This window comes from Chelon labrosus, assembly GCF_963514085.1.
Source record: "Chelon labrosus genome assembly, chromosome: 6".
Classification (NCBI taxonomy): domain Eukaryota; kingdom Metazoa; phylum Chordata; class Actinopteri; order Mugiliformes; family Mugilidae; genus Chelon; species Chelon labrosus.
In genome coordinates, this window is record NC_140342.1 from 11062272 (window position 1) to 11084599 (window position 22328).

Below are 22328 nucleotides of genomic sequence, written 5' to 3' on the forward strand. Positions count from 1 at the left end.
AAATGCCACTGATTTATTTATGCAGTTTGCTGTGAGCACCACACATTTAGAGTAATAACTCTGTTCCGTAGTCAGACAGTGCCCCACAGGGCTGAGAATCAACTGGTAAGACAATGGAGGCTGGTGAAGGAGCAAAGGGATTAAGTGCATGTGTGTGGACTTTCACAGGTAGAAGGATAAAAAGAGAGTGAAAAGCCCAGCCGGTGACAATTTCATTCTAGGACAATGGGGAAGGGAGCAGCTGATCCTCACCCATCACACATTCCATCAGACTGACTTGTCACCCTGGGTGACATTCGCAGCCCCTGACTCCTTGCTTACACTTTTACATGCACACACAAGAGGCGTACAGTGATCTCACTTGGTTGTATTTAACAGAACTAACTGTACTTCTGTGTGTATGGAGAGAATAAATATCCCAGTAATTTTCTGTTGATCCCACACTGAACCTGTGAATCTTTATTTTTAGCAGCGAGGCCTGCACTGATAAACAACGTCATCCTCAGTAAAGCAATCAAGATTTTATATCATTACGTTTGTGTGCGTTAAAATGTCAGCGTGATGTGAGGTTAAATATGAGCCTCGGTTTTTATGGCCCATCAGGAACACAATGAAATGAATCACAACCTTCAGGAAGCTCATATTCCAGCATATGTCTTTGTTTAGTTCAATTTTACAATCTACTAAGAGGAGTGAATTTTCAAATAACCAAAAGTACTGTATGGGATTCCAGTCAAGAAGTAGCAGGGTTGATGCTTTCTGAGACACTGTGGCGCCATCTAGTGGACAATTTGTCTTCACAACTACTGGTTTGTGAAAGTGAATTTAGAAAAATATTAAAAAAAAAAATTTTTTTTACACAATATAATCTTTATTATCTTTAACACAGTGATTAGCTACAAACTCCTGTTGCCTACAATCAGGCAGGTTAACTTCAGCAGACTCAAATAATACAGTAATATGGAAGAGGTGCCTCAGGACACAGTCAGGAAGTCTAATTATGTTGAGACTTGTCCACACCATGTATCACAGTGTTTGGAAGAGGGATGGTATTGTCTGAATTCTCTATGTAAACTGACATTTTAATTCAGCATACTGATTTCTGATTAATCTGGCGTCATTAAAGACAGGAGTATCTGTGTCTGTTTTTCCTCACGCAGCCAACATGCTTATAGCTGGTTCAAACTTCCATGGCCTACAACAACAACAACAACACCTCTTGACAATTTGAGAAATAGGCAGGACAGAACACCCAAAGACTTGTATGTCTCCCAGTCACACGTCATCTGCATGCAAACACATGCACACATACGGGCACGCACAAGTCACAAAAGATGATTTGATAATATTTTTTTTCTTCGCTCTCTCTTTGTTCTTAATCCTGTAAATGTGTTAAAGCATGGCTGCCATGTTGTTTCATCTCTGCTCCAAATACTTGGTATTTAGTCTGAATACATTATTTTATTTTATTTTTTTGCATTTCCTATACTGCATTGTTTAGTTTTTTTCTCTCCAATGAGTACACATGACCAGATAATATCAAAAAATGTTCACAATAATGTGTTAGTAAGGCAATTCCAAAGCTTGTTAGGTGGACCATCACACACCACTGGAGGGATCAGAACACTGTGCATACGCAGCACACACAACATTAACTGTGTCTGAGTGTGTTTTCAATCAACAACTGATAAGGAGATAACAAAAAACGTACACAGTTTCAAGAGACCTCAGCCACATATACATTGATAAAGTGCTAAAAATAAAACGATACACAGCTCTGACATGCCCCTAGTGAAAACTAAATGCATGAAGGAAGTCTGAAGTAGTTAAATCATTGTACGTCCACATTGCATAACCAGAGCCGGGGAGACGAACGTCTGGGTTACCTTGCTTGGCTTGCGGGCACGGAGACACGAATCCTTAGAAGAGGCAGAAAGTGTTTTCTGTATCTTTGGAAACTTTGGGATCTGAACTAGAATTTACATTTAAATGATTTCCAAAGCCATTCACAGTGTCACTCATCTGATTGTTTTGTTTCTCTGCTTGACCTCAGTCGGATTGTCCAGAACCAATGCGTATTATAATGCTTTTCTGTAATATTTGGACAGTTATGAATGTACAGACACGTATGAGTAAAAGCATGGTTGAATTATTTTATACCTGAATGCTTTGTCCCAAAGTTCATTCATTTTTGTTTGCTTTTCGCAAAGCAAGCTCCCCACATGCAGCTCTGGCAACCAGCATTAAATCTTCATAGTGTCCTGGTGGTTTTATTATTAAAACCTCACATCTTTTGTATATGTAGACAGCCTCTGGCTCCAACCATCAATGCTGTATCCACTGTGAGTTACTGAAGGAGAAATAGTGCAGAAGAAGAAGGGGATGGTTGATATTAGAAAATAGAAGAATAGCAAACAAATGCATCCACTCATTTATTTTCTGCAAATAAAATTTAAATCATGAATGAACTGTACACGTACTGTCTCACTTTCTCCATCTGAGCCCCTTCTGGACTCTGAGCTGCCGTGCAGAGGAGAGTACACCCAGCTCCGATCCTCCTGAGTCTGCTATTACCCAATATAGCCAGCAGAGGACAGCAGAACAAGAAAAGAGAAAAAAAAGGGACGAAAAATAAATTGAAGAGATGTTCTGCATAATAGAACAATTTGAAGCGGCACTGTGCAGATGTGCATGCTGAGGGCTCTGGAGGTGATATCATACTCATTTCTGTGCACTAATCAGAGCTCACAAACACTGGAAGCTGATACCAGCTGTGGAGCTGTTTGCCCATGTTGCCAGCACTGTCAATGACATATGATCGAATCAGTCCAGTACAGTCCTGATGATGCAGATCAGCCAAGTTACTCCAGCTTTCAACAGGCTTATGATTATAAAATGGAAAGTATCTCTATATAAAGTGCAAGTGGCATCCACTTTACGTATACAGATGTAACTGAGAAATATTTGTTTAAAATCACACTTTGAGAGCTTTAATAAATAAGACATTTTCAAATTTCAGGAACAATAATCAGATCTTCACCTCCAGTATTACCTAAGTGCTATAGGGAAGAAATCTCAAAGGATCACTAGAAGTCAAGACAAGCTACAGTTGAACTAACCGAAGGTCCAAGACCCTCAAACAATGAAATGGCCGTTTACTAGTAACGTTAACGGGAATGTTACATATAATCCCATGCTCTGTTTAAATGCAGATGAAAGACCTTCAGAAGCTGCAGTTTTTATATGCAGTGCTTTTATTTTTGCAGACCTCAGCACTAAATAAGTCACAGTGATATACGCTGCAACTGCATTCATAAGAACTTCTGAACATTCACAAGTAGCTTTGCTTTTGATAGTCCCAGTGGATAACGGTACATAGATACGTCTAGCGTTACAAATGACTCTAACTACCTTGGTGGAGACTTACATTGTAACTTGAGCTAGAGTTTAGCTTACGACGGCCAAGAACTGGAGAGTACACCCAATATCTGCCATCTGCATACTGATGGATGGACACACACACACACACACACACACAGATGAAAACAAAGGTGGACATGAAAATGAAGGCATTAAATCATTATACAAAAGAGGAGGTGTGTAAAGAATGACGTGAGATGATAGCAAAGCAGAAATAAAGCGTGGAAAACGACTGAGAGACTGAGTGCCATGTTGTAACAAAGTGAGTTGAGGACAGATGAATGCAGACTGACAGATATAACTCATGCTGTGCAGGAAAGACAACCCGTGTTTTGCTGATGCATTCAAAAGCATGAACTATGGCTGTTGGCAGCCTCATGCTCAGAAGCAATTCCCATACTACGTGCACACTGCAGCTCACACAGCCCCCCTCACCATCATAACTCTACCACGCTGTCCTGACTGGCCCACTGCAAAAGACCCAATAGATCAAAGAGAAACAGAGGGAAAATGAGCTTTACTCCCTGGATATGTACTCATTCGTTTTAGTTTGTTTTAATTCCCTTGTAATGGGTTGTTATGTCACTTTGAACACTATCAGCAAAACCAAACCTGAAGCACTGAAGCACGGTAACGGGAACTTACAAAGTATATGTCGGAAACCTGCACCTCCCCTTCCAATGAGTTGTGGCTGCTGGACACAGACAGCTGATTGCACGACGTACGCAGTGCCTGCCGAGGCACCTGGGGGCTCGGAGGGACCGAGGAGGGAGGAGTTGAGGGGAGATGGTGAGAGGAGCGCGGAGACGCCGGGCAGATGGGAGTAAATGCTGAGGCGGGAGGGAGGGGGGAGGCGTTTGGAGCTGAAGTGAGAAGTGTGGATGGTGCAGCTGAATTGGAGACTGGAGAAAGAGGAGTGCAAGACTGAGCAGCTGTGGGAGAGGTGAGGGGTTTGGTGGATGGACGGATGGAGGAAGAAAGAGTGGAGGACGACTGTCCAACGGACTGAGCTGCAGAGGTGGACACAAAGGAAGGAGGAAGGGTAGAGGAGGAATATGCAGAGGATGGACTAATAGAGGGAGGAGAAGACTTGTGATGAAGCTGATGATCGGGGGATAGATGACTGGGTGAGGTACTTTCTGTCATCTGCGTGAGCTCCGTGCTTTTTGGGATTTTACTGTGTGAAGCAAGACAAAGGTCACTATTAAAAGACCACCCAGACAGATTTGGATATTATCCTGGTATTTTCATCATGTATACATGTGTACCTGAGCTCCACCTCCACCGTTATGGTGTCCTGTCTTTCACCATGAATTTCAACAACCTCTTTTTGCGCCCTGAAAGCACATGAGAAAACAGAGTGTGTGAAAAATACAGACCACATATCGAAGAAGTAGAATATTGTCATCGGACCGATCAGATATAAAAACAGTATCATATCATTATAAAATGATTCTCACCTGGCCATGTTCGGTGAATACGTTTGTCTCCTGTAGCGTGGGTGCTCTGGTGTATCGAACGGGGTGGTGGGCAGGGAGTTGTTGGATGAGAGAGTGGTAGCGATAGATGCTGTAGTAGCATCTTCAAATGATGGAGGAGTGCAGGGAGGCTCTTTCCCTGAGGGGCAGAATTGAGTAAGAGATGATGAGACACGTGGAAAGGAGATTAAAATATGCGAACACGATTCCTTCAACAGAAATCAGTCTATTAAAACTAAATATGCAGCCAAGGAAGCAGAAGTGTGCGTTCGTACCACATTTTCATTCACTCTAACACGCTCCATGTATCTCATTACTTTTAGAATCAGTAAATATTACATGTTTGGCGTTGCCCATCTGGCACAGTGGGTCCATTAACTGGGTACATTTGTATTCAGTAATTATTTTTGAAGGTCTAGCAACTTTATTTATTGTAGCAATATAATTTATGGTATTGCTGCACATTATGTAATCCTAATGTGTTCATGCACATGCAGGTTTGATTTGTTAGTTTTACTTTCTTGCTGTGGCCCTCCAACCATCCTGCTGCTTCATTTCTATTTCTCCGCAGAGATCAATAAAGGTTCACTTCATTTCATTTAAAGAGGAAATGGAGCACTCAACAGCAAACAATTGAGGCTAATAGTGTGTTGTGCTAAGTTCTGAAGGACGCAGTGAAACAGGGGAAAACAAGCACTCCAAAGTTCACACTATATCTACTGCTATTTTATTTAATCAGCATCAGAATGCTGCATGGACATTTCCTCACGGGCTTTGGCCCAACAACAGCAAGCCTTGATAAACATTTATGAAGGCCATGAGGAGGGCTACATTTTTCTTGTCTTGTCAGTTCATTTTATACAATGACTGTGTGGCATGGTTAACAAGCAGAGTTTAGAAGAAGTCATACCATTGTCCTCCAGCACAGGGAAGTTGCGAGCTCCTCTTAGGTTCTCCAAGTTGTCCAAATTGTCCTGCCTTTCATCACTCATTGAAGGACGCTTCCCGGCTGAGCTGGCCCCAGCACTGGACTTGGACATGGAGAGCGCTCCTCGTCCTCTCTTTGATGGAGACGATCGCAACGCTGTATAAAGCCAGGATTTGGTTTATTGTACTCATTCGCAGCTTTAAAAATACTTGGCAAAACAAAAATATGTATTATCAGTTAACAAGGTTTAGAGATACGTGAAAACTCACAGGAGCTCTTCTTGAAGACGACTGTGCTACAGAATTTGTAGAATCTTTCAGCATAGAAACTAGGTCTGTGAACTGACACAGTGTCCTGTGGGGGGTGAAGGCAATGAATAATAAAAGAGACAGCGTAAAGAGCATGAAGCTTCTCAACCAGTTACATAACATTTATAAAAAATCTGCTATGGTTTAGTGTGGTTTGCTTGGAGACAGACCATTACTTAACAGTTATGTGAAAGCCACTCACCCCGTCATGGATGAGGGACTTCCAAGAGTGCTCCAGTTTCTTGATCATTCTGTCAGACAAGACAATTCAATTATTTATCCGTTCAGACAGTTGCTTTGCTGTGGTTACCTGGCAACTCAGTCCCAAATCAAGGGCTACATGTGCATTTTAAGATGTGTTTTAACAGATCAGATTTCATGTTAGGTGGCTGACACCTCTGTGTCATCACACTTGACATGTGGAATTACCCTTTATTTTATCTCCATGATCTCTATTAGTCTGTTTAAATTCCTTGTACATCATGTCTGGATTACTGTTAGATCACACACTTCCTGACTGAAATACAACCTAAAGTTATTTATTTAGGTTTAAAATGCTATTAAAATGCTATTTAGAATAGTTTAAACACCAACATATCTTTATAAAATTAACTGAGACACTTGTAACACCATAGAAATATTGTTGAAAGAAATGGTCACAATTTAGAGAAAGGGTTTGAATCCTGATGCTTAGTTAAAAGAGGATGGTGCTACCTCTGCTCCTACATAGTCCTCAGCTTTTTCCATCTTCTAGTGGCATACTGTTTAAAATGCATCACACAGGCTGACTGCCTACCTGTATGACTGCAGAATATCAATGATTCCAATGAACAGCAGAAGACGCTCTCCTTTCCCACTCACAGCTGGAATACCTCCCATACTAGGCAGAGAGGAAAAGTTACCAATGTGTGGACACGATGTGCCGATGAGGGTTAACATTATCAAATGGTGACTTACGTGTCATCATGGTCCAGAGTGTCCCTGCATGTGGAGCCTCCCTGTATCGACTCCATGGCAGTGGAATACAAGGCCCTCTGCCCTGCAGGCTTCTTCTCATCCCCGCCTCCTGCAGGCGAGCCCTGTGACTGATTCTCTCTCTCTGCTTGGGTCTTATTGTGGATCCCAAGCAGCAAACTGTAGTCCATAATCTTAAAACTTTCCAGAACCTGAAGTCAAGCACAACACAAGAAGTCATAATGACTTTAAGTATGTCCAACTTTAGCCTTGCATTCGGTTTTAAAGCCTGAGGCATGGTAAAAATTAACATAAGCAACTTTGAAGCCCCTTCCTCTATTCTTTTATCATTTCTTATAATTTAATGATACCCCTAATCTTTATTTATGAGTCAGCTACTGAGCAGAATAGTTTATGTGCAGATGGCTGGGCTACTTCATTAAAACAAAATGAAATGCACATTGTTATTCTTCTTTTAAAAAAAAAAAATATGTGCGTCAAACTCCTCGCTATCTGTCTCTCTCTCACCAGGCAGTCTCTTTGAAGTGTTTTGACCAGAGCGCTGTACGTGTCATGGTCCATGGTGAGGCCCTCAGGGACATCACTCAGAAAGTCCAGATCTTTATAAGTGGGCTTGGACTTCTCTCTCTCCTTCTTGGATGCTCGTCTCTTGTATGTGGAGCCCTTCAGGTCAAACTTGAGGTGCATGCGTACAGAGCGTGGTAAGATGTTGTTCATCACAATAAGTCTGATGTTCTTGCCCCCACACTGGACGCAGTAGAGGCCAAAGAACTTAGGCAGCAAAGTCCGGGGGTTCTGGTTCAGATTCTGGAGAGTGGTTTGGCACAGCAGATGAAGAGAAAGGAAAAAAATACAAAACATTATTGGACAGTTGTTAATTTCAACCCCTGTAACGTGCACCTGTCAGACAGCGTGATCCATCCTCAGGCCTCAGCCCACACATGCGTGTCTCTAACGTGTGCATGCTTAACCCATTAAGGAGTACTTAGCGTAGGTCTCTGCTCCTACAGATCACAAAGCCACCTGCTGACGTCACCGCTGACTAGAGCCAAAACCCGAGGGTTGGATAAAGAGGATAAAGAAGACTAGAAGTTTCAGCTGCTGCACAAGCATGTGCTCATGTACACAAACAAACCACGCCCACATACCGACTCACTATCACAAAACTTTTTCCAATCACACACGGGTTCAGGATGGCAATATTGGTTGTGTTTAAGAAACATTTGTGTCATACAACTGAAAAGATTCTAATGAGTGAGAGGCCCAGGTTGTCTTACCATATAGTATCCAGGGAGCAGTTTCTGTAGAAACTCAGCCTCTTTGTGCTGAACGGTTTTGATGATGAACTCGTCGTCACGAGTTACATAGAATATGGAGCCACTGGCGCCTGGATTTGTCAGCTCAATCAGTGGCTCGTTACACAGAGAATACTAGGCAGACACAGGGAAAACAAACACATAAGAGTTTAAGCTGGCGTCGTGCCTCAAGTTTGAGAATCTGATGCACAATCTGTGAAAATATATGGGTGTGATAAACAACAGCTACGGAAACAGACTGACAGAAGATAGAATCTTCTGCGCTCGTGTTGCATGTTTTGTAATGAATAATCTGAACATGTCATTTTATATTGGGTGTTTGTTTCATCCAAGTATCACTGATGACGTTTAATCCAATAGAATTCTCCTTTAGCCAACTGGAAGATGAATACATCTACCCACTCACGCGAGATTACTCATCAGCACCAAACAGGGAGCTTTGTTTTAAAAGTGCAAGTGTGTATCGGCCGCTCACACTTACACCAGAGAGCAGTGTTTGTTCTAACCTTAGCTATTGCATCTTCTCACATATTGACAGACTAGCAGCAGTTGTCTTTACTTAAGTCTTTAACTGCACATGTACAGTAGCAGACAGTCCAATAGCATTAGTGGACTTAAATTTACAAGGAATATTTAAGAGTGACTTCCTCAGGACTTTAAACATAATTAAATCATTTGGTTAAAGGCTTGAGACTTGCCTGTGGCTTGTGGTGAATTTGCCTGACAAAGAAACTCAATTTTCTACGGCTCAGTCAACAAAATGCAGTTACATTGCTACTACACCCCTCCACCAGCAACACAAACACTTGCAGACGCAAACTACTTTGACTGTCTGCTGGGAGTTTCAAAAGAAAAGCTTTAGTCTGCTAATCTCCCTCTGGCACAGGTAAAATGTCAGCTTAAATGTACTGCTGAGTACACGGTATGTCACTGCATGTGTGTGCACCTTGACACACACGATATGCAAAGGCATGAGTGACAGCATGTCTGTGTGTTTTCCTGTGCTCAGCTTCCCTTTTATCTGCAGAGCAGCAGAGATCTGAAAATGTTTTTTTGATTACAACACTGATCATCTGCCGAGTGCTCGCACTTCACACACATCTATATTTAGAGTTCAGGTCAGGTTGTATCACACGCATATTATGTTATGGTGTTATCAAGTTAGATGGAACAAAGTAAAAACGTTCTTGTTTTTCAGATCTCTAAGCTAATGACATAAATGAGTATGGCTGTTTGCATCAGTAATAGTCAGTGATGTGCTAAATGTTCTCATGACTTTCATTTACTTCCCAATTTGTGTGGTTCAGTCTAATAAACAGCACATTCTACAGTATGTGAGAAAATGTGATAACATAGTAATGGAAATAAGAGTTGCATGTATTGGCAGCATACATACTGAAGCTTAATATTATTTTAAAAAGCAGATTTTGGCCAGTTTTGTGAAATCTTAACTAGAATAAAAGGTGCCTCTTATAATAAAATTAGATCCTCAAAAGAAAGTTATTAGTGCTTAGTAAAAATCCCATTCAGTGTTGATGCTAAATGCATAGATCAACTATTTCAGTTGCACGATAATTTACAAGACACAGTAAATGTATTTTGTGTCATGTGAGAAAATGATTATCTCACCAGGTAGTCATCTGGTCGGATCCCAAACAGCTCTCTGAAGTAGCGGAAGGCCACGGGGGCGTAAGTTTTGAACCTGAAGTCTGGGAAGTGGTGGGCTGGTGTGAGATTACTGCCTTCGCTGTTTGAGTCAAGGTGGGAGCAACGGGAAGAGTAAAAGAAGAGGAGAGATTACATTCAGTACGTCGCACACACGCAAACACGTATGCACATCTATTCACGAAGACGCACCTGGGGAAGAAGATGCTTTCAACCACATAGAAGTCCTGCATGAGCACATCTCGCTCAGGCTTGGAGCTGAGGTTGCCAACAGTATATCCAATACCCAACTGGATGGCCCCTTTCAAGGCAGAGGAGGCGGTCTGGAGGCAGAGAACAAAGAAAAGAACAACATAACACAGCGTGGGTGGATATTAGTTGATGAAATCGTGATGCCAAGGAATCCTACAAGCAACATTTTAGACAAAAGACAAAGAAGAACTGCCTACCTTCTTGTATGTTGTCTCGCCAGAGGCATCTACCCTCCTGTGACCAATCTTCTTTTCATGAGCGGGGCCAAATGGGGACGGCATCTGTTATAAGAGAAGAAAAGGGAAAAGCTCATTTATATGTGATATGGGTAATGTACTATATATTATATATTGTCCCTTTCAAGGTTATGCTGAATTAAACCACTCAGCAACACAAGGCCAAATGAAAGAGAAGAACAAAGCCACAGAGACAGGTGAGAAGGACAGGTGTATAGTGTGAAGTGTCCTCTCACCTCGGTTATTTGACTCTTCTTGGTTGAATCTGTGGATATAAGGAGAAGGTGCAGGATACACGGATTAAGAAGTGCCTAAATCAATGCATTATTTAGGCATTTGGGTGGATATGCTAGCTCTGGCATCAGACTCACATGGCTTGTGTGTACACCCAGAACATTCTAAGCCAGAGAGCTTGTGTTGACCTCTGTCTTTATCAGCAGTTTAGGTATTATTCACAAATGCAACAGACACCACAGCAAAAATATACTGAATATACTGAGTTTCTATGAGAAATAAGCTAACCTGACTTATAATGCTGATGCCATATGTCATGACACTTATGTCTGACAGTTAGAAGGAGCTGGAAAGATCATAAGCACAACATGACACTACTACACAGCCTACTCAGACTTTCTATCAGCGCATACATTTAAACTTAAATTTAAACGGTCTTTGGGATTTTCCACATCCTTCAGCTCAATAATGATTTATTTAACAGAGAAAACACATAAAGCCTTTATAGCACTCAGATAGATGCTAATTTTACAGCTTTCGTTAACTTTGTTCCAAATAATTTGGTGGTAAACTCACCAGCAGAAGAGCTCAGTGCCTACTGGTTACCAACAGTTTGATAGTCCAGGAAAAGAGAAAAGACCAAAACCCAACTCTGACATTCAGCAGTCAGACTGCTGCAATGTGCAGTCAGTGTTTTCTATTCCTGGAACAGTGTGATTTGTACAGAGAAGGTAAAAACTCTATTGGATTGACTTCCTCTCTAATCTGAGGTCTGTCATTGGCTGAAGTCTCCAGACCACATCATCAACCAATCACACGCACGGATTAGGAGGAATCTTTCCAACCGGCATGAAGGACGGAAATGGACAGAGTCTGTATGCGTCCGTGTAAGAGGATGAAGAGAGCAGAAAGGAAGGAAGTGAACGAGAAAAGAGACAGTTCATAGTACTTCATAGTGCCACAGAGACAGACAGAGCCGGGATAATGAATCTTTAAGCCACGGTAAAGTAGACAGCGCACACTGAAGCAGATGTTACTGTCACTAAGGCGTGATAAATAAAATAACGACTTCTCTGATGGGCTAGTAGACAGAAAGAAAATGCAAGAATCGTACCAAAATTCTAATTTATTTGATATAAAATCCAGAAAACATTAACCTTATTGTTTATTTAATGTTCACTTTGTCTTGTAACACTGCAAACTTCCCCACTGTGGGATATATTAAAGGATTATCTTAGTGTAGTCCTCTGGAATCATGTACCATACAACAATACCCCCACTTTGACTCTTTGATTGATTTAACTGTATTAATAACAAAGATAAGTCTGCCCCCAAATTTGTGACTCTGTGAGGCATTACTTCATCACAAAAATCAGGGGACCTCCACAGTTGTTAATGTTCATCCTCTGTGCAAAATTAATTTATGTATTGTACAAACATTAATGGTAATTTATCCACTATGTGTAGAGACATGGACCACACTAGCTGACTGTCATCATTGAAGGTAAATAAATGTATTTTGTTCACAGAAAAAAAAAAGAACAAGAGTGTGGTGAAATTATGCAAAAAACATAAATAAAAAAAAAAGAAGTATTATTTATTTATTGTGATGGCACGAAAAGGCCTGTCATTCATCAGGTTACCCTCACCTGTAACCTGCAGATTAACATTGCAACAACGCCTGTTGGGAGAACAATGAGGAGGAGTATCCCAGGACAGGCGCACAAACAAAAGAGTCTCTGTGGGATTAGGGTCAAGCCAGAATAATGTGTCAGTGAGCTGCAAACAACAAGCAGGACACGCTCACTGTAACATCTGTGACTGCTTGTGAGACAATTTATTTTTTTATGCATTAGGAGTTTAAAAACCGGAAATGCAGACTTATTGAAAGCTCACTTAGATATGCTTGTAATGATGTGTTTTATGTCAATGTTAAGAGAAATATGCCTCGAGGCTTGTGTGTGTGTGTCATAGCAAAGAGGATTAGATCTTTCCCTTATCTGGGAAAATGGCGGCCTGTTGCTGTGACATTAATGTGACACTAAACACAGGAGTAGATTTTGATGCCCCAAGGCTCTCTGCATACAAGTATAATCCGGTGGACTTAATAATAATCATCAGTGCACAAACATCCAATTTAACATGCAAAGTCAGCTTCCCCGTCAACTGTTGATGACCACATCTGCTTTGTTCCTGTGACATGCCCACATAAACAACATAATCATGTCATGCATTCCCCCGCTGCATTTGTTGCAATGACATCCACAGAAATGATGGAAATTGATACCCATGGGGGATTTAGTGTGTGATTTATATTATAATTCCCCATCAGATTACATAAGGCACTCTTCAGATTTAGCGAGAAAGAGGGAAGAGTAAGAATAATGAAGACAGACTGAGGGGGAACAAAATGACAGCTGGGGAAAATACAGTAGAGGATGCTCAGTAGCACACACGGAAAACACAGCTCCTGTTGATGTATACAAGCGACTGCATGTGTGTTTATAGCCTGCAAGTGAACAGCTCCAAAGGCATGCGCAGGCAAAATAACACTGATCCCAGCTTCATCGTGAGTCCCCAACATTTACAACTGAACATCAGTGACTTGAATCTTGACACTGTTATCTAATCAACCAATTTATTATTCATTTCCACAGCTTAGTTTCTTTAACTAGACTGCTGTTTTCTTTATCCGCCTTGGTGGAAAAAAATATTCCTTTAAATCGGTGGGTCTAGCCACATTTACATACTGTGTCATAGCGTGTCAGGATGCTGCCCACTTATTTTCAACTCGGTTCACCTGCCGTCACTAGCTAGGTTTGAATAAGCACACCGAAACTATGGGGCTGTTTTGACAGTTCGACTTAAATGGATACAAACCGGTGTCCTCGAAGTCGAGCTGCAGACAGGAGCCGCCGGCCGCTGCCTCGCTCCCGTCATCCTCGGGTTCCGCAGTTCCCCAGTCCATCTCCAGGACGGCTCGTGACGACGACACGAAGCCGCGTCTTTCCTCAGCGAGAGCCAGATGTTGCGGTACGCGCTTTCAGACGATCTATAAATCCTGCCATTTCGTCTTATTTAATATCTGTCGGTGAATTGCGGGGGACACAACTCCGCGGACGGGTATATTTGGAGCAGTGTGAGCGCGGAGACGCGGGCATGCTCAGGGCCAGCGGTGGCGATCATCTCCGCCGCTGCTCTCTGCGTCAACGTTCTCACGCAACGGCTGGTGCGCGTGCCGCTACAGCACCAGCCAACTGATCATAGTAACCGGATACAGTTGAAACATGATACTTGAGATTAATTCTTATATTTTAATAAAAAAAAAAGAATAAATCAATATTTAACGGCGACGACCACCAGTTACCGATTACTGCTTGGGAAAAATAAATAGTAAAAAAAAAAAAAAAAAAAAGTCGAAATACTACCTCAAAGTTGTGAATAGGGGAATTGCACCCTTATTGTTAGATAAGCTAACCGAGTGTACACAAAACAGGCATATCTATTATTTTTTTTCTACAGTAAATGTTGTTCACACGAGTCTAAGTTCACAACGTAATTCTCTACCTACTTGTGGGCCCTCACGTTTAAAGGCTTTAATTCAGTGGCGCAGTATATTGTGGCTAATTTAATCAAACTGGCTACTGTTAGCCTAATTACTAGCATAACATTCATTTAGTCAGAATTGGGATCATATAGAACAATAACATAGCCAGGATCCAAAAATATATACATCTTCAATAGAACTGTAATGCATTAGCTACTTTCCCACTATTAATATTGTGATTTTAAAATAAACAAAAAAACCCACTTAGAAAATACAGAAGGAAATAGATTAGCTTAATACTGACAGGCAACAGGAGCACACTACTGTCATTAAGATAGACAGAAACTGGCAGATGATGATATAGGACAGCATTTATTTTCTAATGTCAACACATAAGTGAGGAGTTTTAAAAGTTAAGTGCAAACAATATTATCAGTAGTTTTTTGTGAGACTGACAATTACACATGGAAGAAAGAACTTGATGGCATTGGTATTAGAAAAAGGAATGGCTGTTTGGAGTTCGAACAAAGATGGGAAGTGTTTTTGCTTTGAGTAACTACTGAGTGCCCTCTCATTATGGCCTTACAAGGTTTGGTGTGAGTGGGCTCTGGAAATAAGTTGCACGCTTGGGTTCATCAGGCACTGCCTTTCCCAGTGTTGGGGTTACAGACAGGCCGTCACTGGCCCAGGCACACGCACACACAAATACCCTGAAGTCCATGGGAGAGGGTCAGGAGTCAAACGAACACACAGGAGATCATGTGATTACAAGTAAGTGGGCAGGTCTTTCTCCACCACCTGCAAAGATAGAAATAATAAATATTACTATGACAGAGGTGGTAAATTGCAGATAATTGTTCACTACAAAATGTCTGAATAAATGAATACCAATTGACATTTAACAAAGCAGTAACCAATTCAAACAGCAGGAAACTGCATGCAATGAAATATTAAAAACACATCGTCACGGCGTGGGAAGGGACAAGAGGGACGACGAGTAGCTGTAAAATTGCATGGATGCACAATTACTTTGGTAATGGTTTGCTACTTTGTTTGCTTTGTTCAATAAACAAAGTTGAAAAAAAAGAAAAAACACAGCATGACTTACGCTGGGATCATCTGTTGGGCCATATCTCTTCACCACCTGTCCCTCTTTATTTATAAGAAACTGTTGAAGAAAAAAATATATCAAAATATTTTTTGAAGCCTTTGCAGCCTTGGAAGACATTTCAGAAAATGTTAATATGGCTCTGAAAGGGTATATGGACAGCTGTATTAGAAAGTTACCTTTGTGAAGTTCCATTTGATGTTACTGTGGAAACAGAAAAAAAAAAAATAAAAATGTTACTGCATAAAATCGCCAAGATTGACATTTCTTTCTTAGCTGGATTTCAGGGGGACTACAACGGCGTTCATTTCTCTTATGACAGGAGGACAGAACCTTCTTTCTATTGACCAGCAGGGGGCGACTCCACTGGTGGCAAAAATACCTAATTATATAGGGCTCCATGAAAAAATTCAATTACCTCAGCAAACATTTTCCAAACAAGCTTATAGTTTTAAGTGCCGATTGCTCATTTTAAGCCTTCTTCAGTATAGCATTATGTTAAATTAATAAAATCTGGTCATTTAGAGTCAAACACACTATAAGGTATGATATGCTTTAGTGCGAGGATATCTTTTAAGTGACAGCTCACTACCACGTGGGCGTGCAATGTCCTCACAGTCATATCCACCCCTTGCTCTCCCTCTCATAAATCGCTTAGGGCTTTAAAAAAAAAATAAAAAAAAATGAAGATGGCAATTGATAAAATGTGAAACTCGAGCATTTATAACTGTTATCTACACACTAATGGGTGTCCTCACAGCGGCTTAAATCACTTTCACCATCACTCAGTCAGCCCACTATCAGAAGACACTCCTACACTATTCATTTGTATGGTATGATAAATGCAGACCGCATTAATATATTAACATGAAACCAATGAAAGTATTTACATGCTGTAAAAAGAGGAAGATGAGGAGGGTGGGAAGAAGTAACAAACTCAACAGGATGTGACCGGTCGTGTTCCTATTTCAGGGCGCAACAGTGTCATGGCAGCATACCAGTTACAAACTGAAAATTGCAACAAACTATTCTCTGAAAGAAGGTAACTTTTAAGAAATAATTACAAAATGAGTTACACATGACATCCGCCAAGCATGATAGATTAAATTATTACCTGGGACTTGCTCCTCCAGGAACTTACACTTTAATTTAAAATTGAGATTTTATTTTTTAACATTACAACACCCTGCTTTAAACTGTAAATGTCCTCAGACTATGATGAAATTTAAGTGAAATGCCATAATTATGAATTTTTGATCATGCATTTTTTTGTGCATGACTCAACACCACAAAAAATTATTTAATTACATCTCACCCTTAATAACGATAATGTGCAACTCAAAGAAACATGGATAGAAATAATTTTTTTATTTTTTTTTCAAGTCAAGAAAAGTAGAATAATAACTCACTTTCCCAGGGTTCCCTTGCCTTTGGGCTGAGCCTTCATCCACTTCCACAAAGGATGAGCGTTGTCTCCATTCACCTCAATCTTACTGAAGAGATCAAACTCAGCATTGTAACCTTTGGCGAACTCTTTAATCTCTGCTTCTGTCCCTGGCTCCTAAATTAAAACAAAAACAAAAAACAAAACAAAACATATATATCAATAATTAAAATGAAAGAAAAAAAGAAATACACTGCCATGTTAAAAAATATGTTCCAAATAAAACTCTCCAGAAAAATCCAAAACATGTAAGAGTCCAGCTTATATGCTTTGAAATGGCAGAAAAATCACTCCATTTAAAAACTATTTAAATGGCTGCAATGTAGCCTGACCGTTTTGGGAAAAGGAGAATAGTGAGATGGAGTAAAGGTTTAAGATTAACAACAAGTATTTTAAGTTTTGACAGTTTAACAGCAGCACTGGTAACTTTTCACGTAGAGAAAACAGCCCTGCTGCTATCTGGGTGAAAGCAGGCCTCTAATTTGATTGGCTGTAAATTCAAATCTTGCAGCCATGGTCATTTCATAAGAATACCACATTTCTTTGCAGCTGTTATATCTTATCTTCTGCACAGATGGTTTAAACCACAGGTCTACTCTGTTACCAAGATTTGCTTTGGGGAAGTAAAGAAATCTTTTACCAGAAGCTTTTAGGCTGGCGCCACTAGTTTTTATCAATCTGACACAGACACTTTCACGGCCGTTTCTTTTCCCCCACCCATGTGGTTGTTCTGGTGACAGGGGTGTGCCGTATGCCTGCTCTCATCCATGGCAACAATATCTGATTGATATAGCACACAAAAAAAAAAAAAAAGAAACCCAGAATCTGAGCTGCTATTGGTGTTTATCCACGTTACCTGTCCTCCAAACTGGTTGCAGGGGAAGCCCAGGATGCGTAAACCTTTCTCAGCATAGGAGGCGTGCATTCCCGCTAGCTGAGTGTAGTTTACCCTGGTCTTTCCTCATTTAGAGGCCACATTTACAATGATGCACACATTCCCTCTGTCAGAGTTAAAAAAACAAAAAAAAACATGGAACAAACATAAGATCAAACTAAGTATTGATACAGAGCAGATGACCCTGTTAAAATAAACTGATTTACCTGTATTTCTCAAGAGACACCTCATTCCCATCAATGTCCTTGGCAGAGAACTCATAGATGGTCTTGGCACTTTGCCAGTCCACCGCCTGAGCACACTGCACACAGATGAAGAATGGAGATTATGTAAGAGTGTGTGTGATTAGGAACAACTGAAGACAGCGGTATGTCAGGTCTAAAGTCCAGAAAAGTAAGCCAAAGGGTAAACGTATTAATAAATCCAAGATGAATCATAAATGACGGGAAAGGCAAGAAAGACTGTTAGTCACTTCTCAAGACACTGCACTTAGGCCCATTTGTGTCATCATCCCTGTCCCCACTCGTAAATTTCCATTCAAAACAGGTTTAAGCCGAAAACAGCTCTGACCTACAAGAATGTTTGTCTAACTCAAGCGATGAGGAAACAAACAACTTAAAGATCTGATCAGCGTAAAGTCAGCGTAAACGTTATATCTCGACTGAGCCTTTAATCGCATTGCGGGACAAACAAAAAAATCACTGATTATCACTACGGATTATTAGCAACTTTAACTCAAGATCCTTAAGGCTACTGCCCTGTTAGCTAACAGCTATACTCCTGCTATTATTACAGAACATACGGTGGATATGAGTGTGATTTTGGGGCTGCTGAGACTCTCTACGGGGGTGAACAGTTAGCTAAATCCGCCCACTGGACCGCTACGCTGCCAGAAGCCCAGACGCTGCCATTACGGTAGCGTTGGTAGCTGCGTCAACATCGGACCCATTTCTCTGCTGCACCGCAAGTAAAAATAGAAGATCTAAATATGACCTACTTGTTTTCCAGCACTCAGGCAGCAGCGGTTATATTAACTGACTACGCCACACTAAACATAATCCGGAAGACATGCATTATCGATAAAATCGCGCAGTATGTACTCACCATGCTTCTCAATACTCCTCTGTTCCCCACTACACCCAACAACACTGCCGTTCTTGGGAGCCACATGTCGGCTGCACTGATCACATGACCAGTTAGCTCCGCCCACAGAGACCGTGGACGTGCACTGCGCTCCTGAACCCACTTAAATGTCTTTGGTACTACTTTAATTAAGCAAGACTTAAAAATATATATATTTCCACATATAGCGTTTTAAGTTATTTTGTTTTGTTTATTTTTGTATTTTTAAACACATTTAACACGTGTAAACCGGCAGCAGCTGTGTTTTTGTTCCCACTTGGGGCAGCGGAAACTGTCAGTTATTGTGGTGTGAACTTTCTTAATTACACATCCAGCGGCTACAACGTGTTATTATTCATTCATTGTGTCCATCTGAACATGTCCAGTATTTACCCCCTTTTGTCTTCATTTGCTTGATAAAGGAGAGCTTTGTCTTCAAAACTTTCTTAAAAATGGTTTTCTTAAAACAAGCTTAAAAATGGGCCCCATCTGTTTCTACTTCCTTAGTGGAAAATGTCTGAAACGCACGCAAATGTCTTACATTTCATTAGTGTAACGGCTATACACTGGTTGTCACGCTGAGCTGAAAGGGCCCCTCTGTGTTGTGTCAGTGTGTTACAGCCTACACTGGTCAGCCACAACATTAAAACCACTGACAGGAGAAGTGAATAACATTGACCATCTTGTGACAATACAATGTTCTGCTGGGAAACTTTTGGACCTGGCATTCATGTGGATGTTACTTAGACATGTACCACCCACCTAGACCAGACCAGGCACCCCCACCCCATAGCAATGACACTCCTTGATTGCAGCAGCCATCCCCAGCAGGATGCAGCCTGACACAGGCATACACACAAAAACGGTTTAGGAACAACTAAATAAATAAATAAAAACAGCACAAGGTGTTGATCTGGCCTCCAAATTCTCTAGATCCCAAACTGATCAAGTATGTGTGGGATGCGCTGGAACAAGCCTGACCCACAGAGGCCCCTCTCTTCAACCCATAGGACCCAAAGGCCCCATTAACAACATCCTGTTGCCAGACATCACAGGACACCCTCAGAAGGCCCATGTCCATTCTCTGATGAGGCACAAGGGAGACCTACACAATATTAGGAAGGTGGTCATAATGTTATGCCTGATCGCCGTACTTCCTTAGTGGAAAATTTCCTGAATACGTATGCAAATGTTTCACATGTCATCAGTTTAATTGTTATACACTGGATGTCACACTAAGCTGAAAAGGCTCCTCTGTGTTATGACAGTGTGTTACAGCCTATATACAGTCAATAGTATGGACACTGAAGGTTTCATGTAGTCATATCAAACTTGTATGAATTGCATGTAGGAAAAATTGGCTTAAAAGCCAGTTGTGTTGCACGAATTCCACAGTCATTGCATCAAACATTACACAGTGAATGAAGCTTAACCTCCACAAAACAAACAAAGCAGACACACAAAAATCATTTCTGAACACAGAGAACATACTATATAAATTATATTTTTAGAAATATATATATTTTTATACTAAAAAGCTATTTTGTCATCAGAATTCAGATACGCTTTTACATGCACTGTAAAATGTAAAAAAAAATACATTAAATACTCTTTTAATTTCCATATTTATTTTCTAGTAAAAGTGTACTCCATATCTGGAGACAGAAGAAGGTACACTAAACACAGCACTGACAATTTATATATATTTATGTACAAAGGTCTAAAACCCCCTGTTGAAATAAACAAAGATCAATTATATCAGAACTTTTTGGCATTATTTTAGAAATGACACCGTTCAACATCACTATGATCCAAAGCACACATCCAAATCAACATGGCTTCATGTGCTTAACTGGCCCAGCCAAAGCTCAGTCCTCAGTCAGTCTGAGGAGTAACTTCAGGGGGGCCATACATAGGAAGTGACCTCTCAATAACTTAATCGCACAAGAGTAAACTAACGCACTAATAAGTACACTCTGATTTTATAACAGCACTCAGTCTGTTTGGATAAGAGTCTATCAGCTTGGCAAATCTTGATTTGAGAATATCTTCCCACTTGTTTTCTTATAGATTCTTAGAATAAATGTAAAAAAGTTCAGATATAATTTATCACAAAAACCTGCTGATTTAAGGGAGGTGTTAAATTACTGGTTTACACTGAGTGCTTAACTGTTGGATACAAACTGTTACCAACATATAAAAGAAGAATTCTGCTATCAATCTGATAAAATGCCTGTGACTTTCTTCCTTTTTATAGCGGTCCTCTGGGATGACTCAGTCACTGGGGAGGAAACACGTGATAGGGTTACCTGGGGAACACGACATTTGACTTCTTGTCTAAACATGTTTGTGCAATGGGAATTAACCAGCTGCCTTGGGAACACTGGACGGTAACAGACAACATACATACAGTGAAAGGGTAATGACGCACATCTCCCTGCTCTATATATCACATTGAATAATTTTTTTCAGTGTTTGAACAGTGTTTTTATTTAGTACTGTCAGACACCAGCTAAAAGTTTGTGTCAAGGAGATGAAACAAACTAAGTTTAAGTTACAAAGACTGATTTAGGCAGCGAAGACAGGGACTGGGAGATGTGGGCCCTAAAGACTGAAGGACACTGTTAAAATAGGATAGAAGATATGGACCTGGATGACACCTAAGGTACAGACAGTCACTTTGGACCAACGACAAGGTCAGCTGAGTCTACACACGCCTGATCACCAAGCTGAATGTGTTTATTCTCCTTATCTATAGGAACTCAAGATCTTATGAACCAGTAGATATCTGCTGACTCACTTGGCACAAAAACACATTCAAGAGGATACTTGATATTTTTAGAACCAAGACAGGTGATAAAAATGACCTATTTATTGTATTAAAGCTATTTCAGAGTGAGTCAGTGAGTTGAGGAGTCTGATGGCCTGTTGGCAGAGACTGTCCTTCAGTCTTTTGGTGCGTGCAGCTAGGCTCCTGTACCATTTGCCAGAAAGGCTCCGTTTTTGATAAATACTCTGAATGTCCTGACCGTTTCCAGTGATGTCCTGCGCCGTTTCCATCACCCTCTGTAGTGTTTTCCAGCTTTGACTGGAACAGTTCCCGTAGCGTGCTGTGATGCAGCCCGTCAGCAGCCTCCCGATGGTGCACCTGTTTGTGAAATAAAGCCTCTGGTGAGCTTTCCTGACAACAGTGTCAGTGTGTAGTGACCAGGACAAGTCCTCTGTGATGAGATCACTGAGGAATTTAAAACTGCTGACCCTCTCAGCTTCAGCATCACAACCATCTCTTTAGTTTTGCTGACGTTCAGGGAAAGGTTGTCTTTGCACCAGCTGTATGCTCCAAATGAGCCACTTTTCATTTATTTATGATTTGTGTTTTTGCCTTTTCTTTTGTATGAAA

At 40.8% G+C, this 22328-nt stretch overlaps 2 protein-coding genes across 2 annotated transcripts; both read right to left on the reverse strand.

Annotated features, from left to right (window-relative positions):
- Window positions 1–932: 932 nt before the first annotated feature.
- On the reverse strand, window positions 933–13948 carry LOC311489450 (phosphatidylinositol 4-phosphate 5-kinase type-1 gamma-like). The gene is made up of 18 exons (XM_084546526.1): window positions 13693–13948; window positions 10815–10843; window positions 10540–10623; window positions 10283–10413; window positions 10055–10172; window positions 8387–8539; window positions 7617–7916; window positions 7092–7300; window positions 6931–7014; window positions 6337–6385; window positions 6096–6180; window positions 5809–5982; window positions 4881–5037; window positions 4689–4757; window positions 4066–4597; window positions 3428–3502; window positions 2481–2564; window positions 933–2350 (listed from the first exon to the last, which is right to left on the reverse strand). The coding sequence occupies exons 1-18, from the start codon at window positions 13778–13780 to the stop codon at window positions 2348–2350; spliced, it is 2424 nt and encodes an 807-aa protein (XP_084402652.1). The 5' UTR covers window positions 13781–13948; the 3' UTR covers window positions 933–2347.
- A 697-nt stretch (window positions 13949–14645) lies between these two features.
- On the reverse strand, window positions 14646–18986 carry LOC311488857 (phospholipid hydroperoxide glutathione peroxidase-like). The gene is made up of 7 exons (XM_084545715.1): window positions 18911–18986; window positions 18013–18107; window positions 17768–17912; window positions 16877–17028; window positions 15647–15671; window positions 15468–15527; window positions 14646–15157 (listed from the first exon to the last, which is right to left on the reverse strand). Exons 1-7 carry the CDS (start codon window positions 18974–18976, stop codon window positions 15125–15127), a joined length of 576 nt encoding a protein of 191 aa, XP_084401841.1. The 5' UTR covers window positions 18977–18986; the 3' UTR covers window positions 14646–15124.
- Window positions 18987–22328: the final 3342 nt, after the last annotated feature.

Coding starts and splice junctions, on each gene's coding strand:
- LOC311489450 (XM_084546526.1), bottom strand. CDS start 13,780: ATGGACTGGGGAACTGCGGAACCCGAGGATGACGGGAGCGAGGCAGCG. Junction 7,015..7,091: donor ACTCTGGACCATGATGACAC/GTAAGTCACCAT, acceptor CTCTCTGCCTAG/TATGGGAGGTATTCCAGCTG. Junction 6,386..6,930: donor GATATTCTGCAGTCATACAG/GTAGGCAGTCAG, acceptor CTTGTCTGACAG/AATGATCAAGAAACTGGAGC.